Source organism: Brachyhypopomus gauderio, chromosome 18 (assembly GCF_052324685.1).
Source record: "Brachyhypopomus gauderio isolate BG-103 chromosome 18, BGAUD_0.2, whole genome shotgun sequence".
In the NCBI taxonomy this organism is placed as follows: domain Eukaryota; kingdom Metazoa; phylum Chordata; class Actinopteri; order Gymnotiformes; family Hypopomidae; genus Brachyhypopomus; species Brachyhypopomus gauderio.
This window is the reverse complement of record NC_135228.1, coordinates 18,933,908-18,946,704: the sequence shown is the minus strand read 5'-3', so window position 1 is coordinate 18,946,704 and position 12,797 is coordinate 18,933,908. Positions and strand designations below refer to the sequence as shown.

The window sequence follows — 12,797 nt, the reverse complement described above, 5'->3', positions numbered from 1 at the left end:
TAAATACCCTCTACTATTCATTAATTTGTCTATGTGGATGTTATGTATGCAATAATGTTCTTATGGTACATTTTGTCCTAAAAAGTCAAAAAAAGAAAAGACATGAAACAGTACTGAAGGATTTAAATAACCTAAAAAGGTAACTTCATCTGCAAATTCCAAATTCAATTCAAAGACAGTTTAAACATGAAATCAACTGTTTATTGACTTAAAGAATAGACCTTTAACAAAGCAAATATTTGAATGCGATAAATTGTGCTGTTCACTTTAAAGATACCTCCATGTGTAGAAATGATACAATATGCAGATTACAGTGCATTTGCTAATTGGGCAAAAACAGAAGATACCAAGAATGCAAGTTGTCTGAATCTTGTCCGAGTATACTGTGTACAAACATCACCAGTTTGCAAAACAAGTAAAAACAGGTTTATCAAGATTCTTTTATGATTAAAAAATAATAATACCACACACACACACACACAGACAAACCAACAATGCACCCAGTTAACAGTAGGTAGCAGTTAATTTCCGACAACGTGCTCTACACTGATCCTGCTTTCAGCGGGAATAAAACATCTTTGTGAAACAGGTGTTCAGTCTCTGCTTTTGGGCTTCTGCGGAGGCGGAGCTCCTTCAAAAGGGGCGGAGACAGGCACGCTCTGCAGCTCGCCTCCGTGCAGGCGCTCGTTGACCCTCAGCCGGCAGCCATCCTGCAGCATGCGGACGGCGACGCGGGCGATGTTGCGGGCGTCGTCCAGGCCGCAGTGCAGCCGGCCCTCGTAGCGCATGCCCAGATTCTCCAGCATGCACGTCAGCTTGGTCTGGGAGCGCGCCACCTGTACACAACACACACCCGTCTGTAGCTGCTCTCCCACCAGACAGCCTACCGTCAGCATCTTACTGCTGATGCCACCTCCGAGCCGTGCTTGTTTTAGTCCTCTAGAGATTACAAGAGCTATACATTTTTTCGAATGTACAACTGAAGTCTCTACAGTTACAAACACAGGAGCTGTGTACAGTGCAGCACCTGAAATGTACCTGAAACAGCATTTCCAATTATATAACAGAAGGCAAACCCTAATACAAGGCAACAAAGGGGAAAATGGTACCTTATAATAGTTTCCATAAGACTTCCTAATATTTATCCACTTCCTGGCAAACTGAGGGTATCGAATTCGACTCAAACGGCACTGTGTGTACAGGAATTTACTCATGTCCCAAGACCTATGGGGGAAGTTTGACATTTTAAGCATAATTGCAAAGAGCATTTATGACCAAATTAAAAAATTCAAAAAGAAAGCATTTTATAGTGCTATGACTCTACTTATAATGCTATGGCTAGGACTGGGATCCTACCATCATAGTGAAATAGGTTAATAGCCAACAGTAGATCTAACTAAAGCATAGTTACATGCTGTATTTACCCATCTGTTAGGAGAGCATATTTGTACTTCGTCCCAAGCTCCTTCTCTTGTAACCAGGCAACCACTCGCCGAAGGACACGGGGAAACATGTCTGCCTCATCTACCAATTTCTGTTAAAAAATTATATAATAACCCATTTATTTAGTGCACAACGAAACGAAGCATTTATATGGAGTATCTAATTAGCGTGTCCTGTCTAATCGACAGGCTTTCATTCCACTCTGCAGGAGCACATTGGCTCCCACTTGTTTCATGGAATGATGCCCTGCAGCTGTTTGTATGGCTAGGACAGCCCTGCTATGAGCTGTGTCCAGAAGGCCACTGGAGTTTCTATACAATGGAGACACACAATGTGCTCTTCAAGATTCACTATATTATTACATACCTGAGTTATTCCTGTTAGCTCAACACAGAAATCTGACAGCTGTGGATTCACCTCAGGTTTCACATACTGTTGAAATGAATCTACCTGTAATCATACAGAGAACACAATCTTACAAACAAGCTTGGACGCCATTGAAAATGCCAAACTTGTATAGTAATCAAGAAACTATTCTGTGATTCTATATGCACTTTGTTTTTTAGATTTAAGATTTTTTTTCCTCAGCTGATGAAGGACCTCTGCCTAAAATGACCCATCTCTCTGAAAACTTTATTAAATAATTTATAACTAAATTGATAAACTTGTATACACACAATCAGCCACAACAATTGAATTGAATGAATATTGGTCAAATTGTGATGGCCAGTGTTGTGGGGTGTCTTCTGGTGTGCAATGGTGAGTACACACCAAAGGTGGTCCAAAGCAGGACAACCAGTGAACGGATGCCCAGGTCTCAGTGGGCCACAAGGGGAACAAAGGATGGCCCATATGATCTGCTCCCACAGAAGAGCTACAGAACGGTCCGAGTACCCATGCTGCCCCCATGGCCACTGCTGTCAGCACCTACATCGGGCACGTGAGCACCAGAACTGGACCATGGAGCAATGGAAGATGGTGACCTCGTCTGATGAATCATCCCTTCACATTGCAGATGGCTAGGTGTGTGGGCACCATTTACCTGGAGAAGAGATTGCAACAGGATGCACTATGGAAAGGTGGTAAGTCAGTGAAGTCATGCTCCAGGCAATGTACTGCTGGGAAACCTTGGGTCTTGGGATATACGTGGATGTTACTTTGACACCTATAGCCTAAACATTACTGCTGACAAAGGACACCCCTTCATGACAATGATAGCCCCTGATGGTGGTGGGTTCTTTCAGAAGGATTTTGCCAAACAGCATAAAATGTTCAGGTGCTAGGAATATTTTGTTTTATGTATGTTTTCAAGGTGTGGGTTTGGCCTCCAAAATATCCAGCTCTAAATCTTATCGAGAATCTCTGGAATGTGACAGAAAAACACATTTGATCCATGGAGGGACCACTTGGCATCTTAAAATATGTCCGTACTGCTAACATCTTGAAGGAGCCTTCAGAGGTCTTGTGGCATCCATGCCTTGTTGGGTCAAAGCTAGTTTGGTGGCACTAGGTTTTATTGTTATGGCTGATTGGTGTACACACACACACACACACACACAGCACTTTGAGCCTCGCATTTTTTTTGTGAACATCTCCCCTCACCAACTCACAATCTCCAGGGTGTGCGTGTCGATCAGAACCAAGGGGAACTCAATGATCTCATGGAGGAAGTTGTGAGGGTTACTCTCCTCACAAGTAGCCTCAAAGTCCACCACGCAGATATAGTCATAGTACGTGTCACCAGGTCCCCCGGCAGCAACGGCCTCCTTCAGCTTCTGCTTCTTGTAGTAGTTCTTGAGTCGTTTCCTCAACACATCTTTTACACCTCTTAACCCAAACATGTCAAAATAAAGATCGATTAACACATTTTCGATCAAACATCTCTATCTATGGAAAACAGAACAGAATATTGGTGGTACCTTGGGTCAAGCTTCAGCTCGGTACACTTTGCGCGGAGCTCCTCTCTGCTCATGCGGTTGATGTTGCCGTTGGCCACCGCGATCTCCTTGTACACCGGGTCGCTGAAGTCTCCGTGAGCCGCCGGGGACGGAGGAGACGGAGGGTTCGGAGGGGACGGTGGGTCCGGTTCCTCTGGACCCTGATGCCTCTTTTCAGACTACTCAGTAAAGACATTAGCACTGCCGTCAACTACTAATTACGACATCGTTCGTGTGAAATAGAAGCAAAGCAATGCGACGTTATCTATAAATAGGGCTCACATTAGCGCAGCAATGTTCCTCTTCATCCGTATGTCCACACGTGTGAGCCGCAGTCTTGTCCTCCATCGTAAGGGCGTCGTAATTTAATCGGTATCTAGTTAACTAGGATGTTTCTAGTCGCCGACATTCAGCTGCATTAGTCATGACTTCTTTTTGGCGGGTTCGATTGCTACAATGTACAAGTACTACAGGAGCCCCTATTTTTCCCGAAATCAAGGTTCTAAAAGAATAAGTCAACACTTAAATATATTTTCTAACTATATATATACCACTTAGTTATGTTATTTTCCCTAAAATACATATATACGTGCAGCAGTGTAGAAAACGTAAAATCTTACGTACCTCACTATTGAACTGCCATAACTAACCGGAAACAATTCCAAAATAAAAGCACTTGATAAAATAAAAGCACTGCTGTAAGCCTACATATGGCAGTGATAATGGCCAGATAATACACACACACACACACACACACACACACACACACACACAATCTATATATATATATATATATATAGAGAGAGAGAGAGAGAGAGAGATAAGAGATTAAAATTGTACTGAAGTGCACAAAGTATACAGAGAAACAAGATGCTTTCGACAGAGGTCCTTCATCAAGGAAGCTTGCTGTGCTTGCAAAAAATGATCAAGTTAAAAATAAATTGATAATTGGTATCAATCCGTGAAGCTTAGTGAAGTTTTTACCGTATGGTTATTATGGTTCTGTGGGCGGTTACACAATATAACAAGCTGTGGTGCATTCCATTGGTTGAATAGGCAGCCTAATGAAGAAACATAGAGCCTTTTAATTTTTACTTATTTCCTCATTAAATAGATTATGACTATTTCAAGTGAGTAAAACCATCTTTGCAGTAAAGGGCCTGTTAAGAATGGCTAAAGATAGATGAGGGTGTCGATGTAAACTCCACATATGTCTCAAACTCTGTATTGCCCTGTACATGATCCCTGTACTGTAACTAACTCCTGCAACTGTGATTGTAGTCAGCAGGCACCGTCTGTTCCTTTTACAAAAGGAAACTTGAACCTGATAATGAACTGAAAGATTGCAAAAAAAAAAAACAAAGCTGCAAACAGAGGAAAACCCAACTTAACTTGATATCCCAGAAATCCTGCCTAGTAGGACACTGCTGCTTAATATGTTAATAACATAAAACATATTTAAGCAAGGTCATAAAATTATGTACCCCCTGTACCACTCAAGCAGAGCATCTCTTGCTGTTGTGGTCTACCTTTTTTTTTAATATAGCAGCAAGCATCCAAATAAAGTATGATAAACTGAGCATTATTCATTCTATACACACACAACAGATTTGGATTAGAGTTTTAGTTTTTATGTCACGTCATGAGCATATACAGAAATGTAGAAAGCTTGTTCACAGACAATACAAGAAAGATAAAAGAAGACTGTCATCCATACACGCACTGCATCTCAGTCAGAAAATAAGTGCACTAAATGTAAATGTGTGAGCAGCACAGGGCAATTGGTAACAAATCAATAGCCTTTTGTTATTTTAAAGTTTATTTATTTAAAATGTAACTTAAAAGAACTCTGCTTTCTTATGAGACAATTTTAGACATTTAATAAATTTATTCAACATCAATTACAGAAAAATAAAACATTAAATTTCACCAATGAACATTCCAATATCCCAACGACCTGATTCCCAAAGCAGATCAGATTTTTTTCTTGTGCAAAAATGCAATATTTACACAAAAGCCCCAAACAAACAAAGAACATACAAAAATAACATTCTGATAAAATGTAAAACTATGACTTAAAACACTGCATTTGGCATATGAATGAAAGTGCATCCCTTCAACAAACCAAAGTGAAAGATATTTGATTCAAAAGAACTTAAAGGAAGACTGGCAAACAACATGAGTTAAAATAACAAAATTACAAAAACCTACAGACATCCTCTGCATTAAAATATTTGAATACATGCATGTACCATGCACCAACAAAAGAATTTGTGTCAGACATTGTATCAACTGCTGTATTCTTCAAACAATGCAAACTATAGAGTGCTGATCAAACAAGGGAATTATGCAGCAACATATACACAATGTGTCTTACATCTTAGATTATACACAAACCTTGAATATAAATTACATCATTGATATCTTAACATATAATTATTTTCAAACCACCATAACCTCACAATCCAGCAGACTGTTATGGTGTTTGGTTAGTCAAGTTTTATTTCTTGTATCATACAACTCTGGACATATAAAGGGAGAAGTTCGGGATATTTCGCCTCCAGCTTAGAAGCAAACTTGGTATGGGAAATGAAATATTAAATAATTGGCCTATGAAAGCCTATTCGCCCATTACCATGTGTTCCATTGAATCTATTGATTTAACAGTCACTGGTAATGCTCAGAACATTCATTAAAGTCAGCAGCAGAGAAAGAGCAAAGCCATTCCACACTCCATTGCACATCTCGGAGAAGACCGATATATTCAGACTTTAAAATATTCCACAGTTCACATCACTTAGTTCACAAGTTTTCTTACATTTTCGTGACAAATTATAATTTACGAGATAGTTGTATATTGGTGTTTTATTGTCTTAACAATCTAAATGTAACTTCTATTCTACTGCTTTTTTGAGTAAGCATTTGCTTTTATATAATTTCATTTAATTTCTCAAGGTTACAAAAATGAAAAACAGGACAAGACATTGTGGTTCTCTTTATGTTAATTATAACTGCTACTATAAATGAGAACCTCGTGCTTTGTTGCCTAAACAGACTTAACCTTTTACTAAATATGAATCATCAGTAATATGGCCCCAGATCCTCATACCCAGCATAGCTTGGCCACTCTGGGAAAATTCCATGAGAACACCTGGGGCTGCCATACCTGTCAAAGTAAACATCCCAGTCATTGTTGCCATAGAGCCGATGGCCACCACACAAGTCATCCGAGCCCTTTTTCAGTGCAGAGTGGACAATTCTGTAATTGTGCCCTAGGTTATTGTCCCAGTACGTGACACCATTCACCATATAACAGACTGCAAACTCGACTCGTTCATGAGGCCGCGTGTTTTCCGGTAAATCCACCTCCAGTGAGAAGGTGTCCCAGTCGGAACCTGAGTAAGTGTCATTAACATATTGGCAGTCAACATCTGTGTAGCTCTTCCATGTGTCAAATGTAACACGCACTTTAACGGACTTCTCAAACGAGATGTTTTTGACTTTGATGGTGCCCACCACAGCCCTCTCTCTCAGCATGCAGTGTTCAAGGGACACAAAGTTTTCCTCCAGGCGCTGGCGAAATCTCAAGTAATCTGCAGACGGCTGGGCAAAGTCAAGAACCAGTTGGCTCTCTTCTTCAGAGACAGTGAGCACTGAGGTGAAAAGCTCTTGAATGCTTAGTGGAACATCAATAGGGTCATCAAATTCTGAGAAAATCTTCACCGTTGTGAGTTCTAAGCCCTTGTGGTCAGCAAAAGACACACGTTTTTTAGTTTTGTCACAGACTCCCGGAGGCTGGTTTGCCCCATCTGGCTCTGACCACTGGAGAGAGGAGTTAAAGCTGGACAGCGAAGCCTGGCGGAGGTGCAGACATGGCCGCAGACGTCTTTTGAACTTTTGAATCTTTCTGTTTTGGAAGTCACCATTTGGCATAAGAAGTGGCATAGCCAGTTCAACTGGCATGATGAAGTCGTCATAAAAGCTACGTGAAGTGAAAGCAACAAAGAAAGTTGTTAAACAACGTCTGAAACTAATATCCTTAGGGGGGGAAAGATAGTAATGGATAAAAAAAATTAAATCATTAGTAAAAGCCAAAACTTTGTGTGGTCTATATATACTTTCTTGACATGAAGTTGAAACCTTTCACACAATCTGTTAACCATTAATTTTAAACAGAGGCTTACTCATTACAAGTAGGTCAAATACGCTTGCTCTGAGAGTGAGAGTAAAATAAACTATGTTTAGCGCCATCTAGTGTTAATATCGTATTGTATCGGCGGTCAAAAGCCAAGTGATTTAGAATATCTTACTAAAATAATAGTTGTAGCTATATCTGACGTGCAACACACAATTTAAAGTATCCTACACACTGGTTTACACAAAGCAATTTGTTTCTCAAGAAAGTGCTGATACACCTGAGAGAACAGGTCAAAACAAAATGATGCTTTTAAGCTTTGATATTTTCTGAAACTATTTGAGCACATCTGAGCACATTATTTTAGCTCTCTTGCCTGCAAAACAACACATGCCTACGTTATACACCCTAATATAAAGGGTTTGTGTCGATTCATTATAACCGAGTAATGCAACAAAAGGGTTCATAACATTTTCAGTATAGTTGTAAATAATCTGCCAGATCTTAAAACGTCGCCAGATCTTAAAAATATATTATATATTCAGCCAATTAGTTTTAAAATTACACGGCAGGAGTAATAAAATTTAAGGTCACGTAGCTCAACCGTTAAGGTTCTTCCTGGTTTGCAGCCATAACGTCGTTTTTAAGAGCTTTCATTTTAAAACTTCAAGTTTTCTTCCCAAAGACGAAGGCTTCCTGATATGTAAAAACATTAAATATCGCCTTGCACCTCACTGACCCCAGGTGTGTCAGCCTATATCTTAACTTACCTTTTAACATTACTCGAAAAGGACAACTATAAAAACAGACTAGATGTTGCTTACCTACGTTAGAGCATTTGGAGGCGGAACGCAGTGAAGGAGCTGCGTGAACATCACGGTTCCTGTTCACGGTTCCTGTAGCGAGAAGACAGACTGACAGTTTCAATAGGCCCGCATTAATAGGAGCGTGTACGGTACAGTCTGTTTCCCTATGGAAGTAGATCACTCCGTGTTCACGTGCGCTACCTACATCCACCAATCATCGCAAACGAACGGAACTTGCAAAACACGCGCCGGGATCATTAGTCACGTGATGCTGGAAAACTCATCCATGTCCCAAGCTGGTTGTGTACAAAGTGTCTAGTTTTTCGTACCTAATTTCAATAGACTTTGGGGTATTTAAATTACTGCACATTTGCTTTTTTGCTGTAGTATACGCTACCTGATTATGGTCTAGCCTAAGGCCTACATAAAAAAGCACTACTCATAAATGTAGATGCAGCTGTATCTTTAGACCTAAACGACCCACACACTCTGCTTTCCTTTCTGTATGAAGTAAACATAAGTGATGGGGATCTTTTATTTGCATCATTGTACACAGTACTTAGATTATTGATTGTGATGACATTCGCTAACATTTAGGCTATACAGTACAAGTCTAGAACCGTATTTTTCAAACATTAACTGTAAAAGTTAGCAACAGTCACAGGTGTTTTTGATGAACTTAAGATAAAATGGACAAAGCTCAGAAAAGCACAACAACAAACGATGTCAGTATGTTTTCTGTAGACAGTAATGGCGAGCTATTCTGCCAATGCTAGGCACTTTGCTAAAATGTGGCTGGGCAATCCTTCATCTAAGAGCAGCAGGGTGTTTGGCATAAACAGAGCTGTAATATTAAATTGGCCTATGCCAGTTTTATTGTTTTAGTTGTGTACTCAATTCAAAATGAAACAGGACAATGAGACTGGAGAGTGTCTGCTTTGATTCAAGCGTATATCCTGTAGACGGTGGAGGGATCACAGACCTTATGTACATTTGGTTCCTGCTTGTTTAAAGGTTTCTTCATTTTTGTTGTCATTTTTTTCAGAAAGTAAAATGTATGCTCACAGATTATCAAGATCCACGTTACAAGAGCATTGGAAACTGAATGTCCAAGAACTTACATTTCACTCTATGCACTCTATGCCATGGAGTGCCCTTTCTGGGTTGGGAGTGAGTTCTTGTCTCAAGTGGAAGAGTTCAAGTATCTTGGGATCTTGTTCACAATTGAAGGAACGATGGAAGAGGAGGTTGACTGGCAGATCGGTGTGGTGTCTGCAGTGCTGTGGACACTGTACTAGTCCGTTATGGTGAAGAGAGAGCTGAGTCAACAGGCAAAGGTTTCAATTTACCAGTAAATCTATATTCCGAGCCTCACCTATGACCATAAACTCTAGGTAGTGACCAAAAGGATGAAATCATGGATACAAGCAGTGGAAATATGTGTACTCCGAGCTCCCCCTTACACACAGGTTGAGTAGTTCAGTTTTCCGAAAGAGGTTCAGAGTCGAGCCGCTGCTCCTTCACTTCCAGAGAGGAACCAGCTCAGGCGGTTTGGACACTGCACTGAAGTGACATTAAAGCCTTAGCATGGCCTTGCTAGCCTCACTGATACTGATAATAGGAACAGATTCCAAATGCAATAGCCATCTCAAATTGTGCAAATAGGACACCATGAAGCATCAATGAAACAGACATTTATCTCCTTTTGATGAAAAAATAGAGGCGATATGTATAAAAGGGACAACTCCTGTATGGATCAGAGTGATGGAGTAGCCAACAACAAAAACTGTGTCACTGTGAAATTACTTATACACTCCACCGTGGCAAAGTCATTTGTTACATTCATTACTGTCGCAGTGACCTAATTTATTCTAGATAGGGTTAATATAGTGACAAATATGTCATGTGTGACAAATGTGTGTCCTGGCCACCAAATCAACAGAAGAGCTAGATATACACGTCCTGCTGATATGCAAATACATCTTTTGGTCTATGAGCACATTTAGAATTCATGAGATCAGTTGGCATGGTGATAAGATGTCTTGTGAATGGTGACCTGTCACTTTTAAAGAAGTCAATGGAACACTTCCACTGGTGCTTACAAGTGTTTTGAAAACACTTTAACGTTTGCTACATTGTGATCAATTAGATCATTGTGATCCACACAACAGTGAGTACTGCAAAGTGGGTTTTTTTTTTACATTTTTTTTTGTCCTTGAACTTGTTCTTTGTGTTTATATGACACAAGTTCATTATCACCATATTAACAGAGGATCTTAGTGTTTATATTTCATAGGTCTTAGGTCAGCTTTTATATCTTGCTTGCAAATGCATTTTCTCATATTGTATCAATCAAAGACTTCAAACATAAGTATATACATGTCTGCTTCTATTCTAGTTGTATATAGCACAGTTTCAGTGGTCTAGATGTGCTTCTGCAGTCATTAAATATCACCATTAAATCCGAAATCTACCATCTTAAATCTGGGTTTGTGTTTCTCTGTTATCCCATTCCAATGAACAACTTTCTGAAATTAAAGGATATAAACTGAATAAATACACAAACTGAATAATTTCACACAACTGGTAAACTCAAAAAGTAAGTTAAGAGACAAGACAATTTAGTGCATTTCAGTTTTGTTACCCAGACAAGCTCTTAGCTTGCTGCTTCTCCTGTGGCAGTGTTGAAGAACTGTTCCACATCTGAGACACCAGCATACTCTACAGCTCTCAGAAGACCTTGTAGACATAATCATACGCACCTCAAAGACCCAACTCACTAACTGAAGACATAAGGTGCAGAAGAGCTTCCAGAGGGGTTCAATGTACATCAAAGGACACTATAAGAAGAGAATAATTTAAGAAATGTGGATTATTCAAGAAATGACTGAAAATCTATCTTCCGTGAATATACATAAAAGTGTTTTTAAATGAGAAAATTATTTTAAAACAAGTGCCACACATAGTAGAACATACATAGAACACACACAAAACATACAACATACATTGTATGTTGAATGCTCACTTAAATTAGCTGAATGAACAAATAAGACAACCTTTCAAGAGAAATCTGACAAAGGTTTAAATTAATCTTCATGTCTATTTGCCTTCATGTCTATTTAGCCACAAAAAAAGTGTAAGATAATATACATTAATGTATTTAATTATTCTCAAGTGTTTCCAGTTTCAGTTGCTGAGGCAGTAGTGTAGTTCAGTAAGTTAGCTGATGAATGTACACATCTTGCTGACTTATCAGAGGGTCTGTTGTTAACATGAGATTGGACTAAGGTCAGGATATTGTCCCCTCTACATATCTCACACATGTGAGAGGGTAGTGGGTGAACCTGATGAACTGGGTTTGTTTTCTTTCCCATACATAAACACCCTTTCGTGGCCGAGAATATGTGCTTGTTACTGTGTGAGGATATAGGGATTAAAATAGTATGTACATTGCATGTCATTAAATGATCAACTCTACTGCCATTCATATAACAGAAAAGAAATGAACAGGCTGATGTTTGATCTGGCACATTGTCATCTTTAAAACAAAGGTTAGAGGTTGAGTTTGTTTTAGATTTGTTTAGCAATAACATTCTTGCCTGTCCACTTATGTTATCTGTGCCACAGATGTTTCATTTGATTATATTAATTATGGATACTTAATAATGCACTGGTCTAACCTAGAAATGTAGTTCTGCACACTGAGGTTTGCTCTTGATATGTACACACAAGTAAACGTGTGTCCACTCTAAGTTTAATGCTTATCATGCGACACTGCCATTATGTAATTCACATCCAGGTGGAAATTAATTGGGCAAATAAGCAATGGAATTGCAAAACGTTAAGTGGGCGGACAAACACTTAGCAGCTAGATTTCACCACGAGACCTGCATAGTACTTACTACACCATCTGTCTGACCTGGCTGTTAAAGCAGGGGACCTGGTGTGCTCTGTCAATATTGGATCAAAGATGGATGGTTTGCTTTATGAGGTTCAAGGAGAAGTGTGGCAGGGGTTTACAAACAGCTGCTGGCCAGAAACAGAGAGAGACTTTGAACTATGCCTGAACTATGGATGTTCCTATAAATAGAAACGCCTTGTTCAGTCAAAGGTCTTGCTAGAAACAGAACATGCTGAGCTGGGAGCTGATGGGAGAGCATGATGTGATGTGACAGTCAGCCGAGCTTGGTCATGCAGTAAAAATACACAGCAGGTTTTATGCAATGTTCAAGAACTATATGAGAAATATTCAATTTAAAATATATTGGAGGTGGAATTACTATACGACCAACCCCAACGTATAGTTTTTTTGGTTACACCTAAAATGTTCAATCCAGTACGCAGGAACCCATTGTGCAGCAACCGAGGCTTCGGGTGCCCCATTTCCACTGTGATCCTCACTAAATAACTCCAGTTGATGCATGTGTCCGATGTGATGGATAATATGGAGTTCTTTGTTCAGTTTTTAGTGACTCT

At 39.6% G+C, this 12,797-nt stretch overlaps 2 protein-coding genes across 3 annotated transcripts; both read right to left on the bottom strand.

Moving 5' to 3' along the window:
- Nucleotides 1-179: 179 nt before the first annotated feature.
- eri1 (exoribonuclease 1) lies at nucleotides 180-4,041 on the bottom strand. The gene is made up of 7 exons (XM_076980329.1): nucleotides 3,663-4,041; nucleotides 3,363-3,559; nucleotides 3,054-3,270; nucleotides 1,810-1,893; nucleotides 1,425-1,534; nucleotides 1,110-1,224; nucleotides 180-836 (listed from the first exon to the last, which is right to left on the bottom strand). The coding sequence occupies exons 1-7, from the start codon at nucleotides 3,726-3,728 to the stop codon at nucleotides 594-596; spliced, it is 1,032 nt and encodes a 343-aa protein (XP_076836444.1). The 5' UTR covers nucleotides 3,729-4,041; the 3' UTR covers nucleotides 180-593.
- Nucleotides 4,042-5,250: 1,209 nt separating this feature from the next.
- On the bottom strand, nucleotides 5,251-8,536 carry ppp1r3b (protein phosphatase 1, regulatory subunit 3B). Of its 2 annotated transcripts, none has more exons than XM_076980369.1 (2): nucleotides 8,344-8,536; nucleotides 5,251-7,362 (listed from the first exon to the last, which is right to left on the bottom strand). In XM_076980369.1, exons 1-2 carry the CDS (start codon nucleotides 8,388-8,390, stop codon nucleotides 6,462-6,464), a joined length of 948 nt encoding a protein of 315 aa, XP_076836484.1. In that variant the 5' UTR covers nucleotides 8,391-8,536; the 3' UTR covers nucleotides 5,251-6,461. The 2 variants fall into 2 exon arrangements, with proteins under 2 accessions (XP_076836484.1, XP_076836485.1); XM_076980370.1 differs by having other exon boundaries at nucleotides 8,340-8,530.
- Nucleotides 8,537-12,797: the final 4,261 nt, after the last annotated feature.

Excerpts from the sequence above, each read along its gene's own strand:
- eri1 (XM_076980329.1), bottom strand. The coding sequence starts at position 3,728 with ATGGAGGACAAGACTGCGGCTCACACGTGTGGACATACGGATGAAGAG. Across the intron at positions 1,894-3,053 it reads ACACGCACACCCTGGAGATT|GTAGATTCATTTCAACAGTA; the intron begins GTGAGTTGGTGA and ends GTATGATTACAG. Across the intron at positions 1,535-1,809 it reads AGCTAACAGGAATAACTCAG|AAATTGGTAGATGAGGCAGA; the intron begins GTATGTAATAAT and ends ATTTTTTAACAG.
- ppp1r3b (XM_076980369.1), bottom strand. The coding sequence starts at position 8,390 with ATGTTCACGCAGCTCCTTCACTGCGTTCCGCCTCCAAATGCTCTAAC. Across the intron at positions 7,363-8,343 it reads CCGCCTCCAAATGCTCTAAC|CTTTTATGACGACTTCATCA; the intron begins GTAGGTAAGCAA and ends CACTTCACGTAG.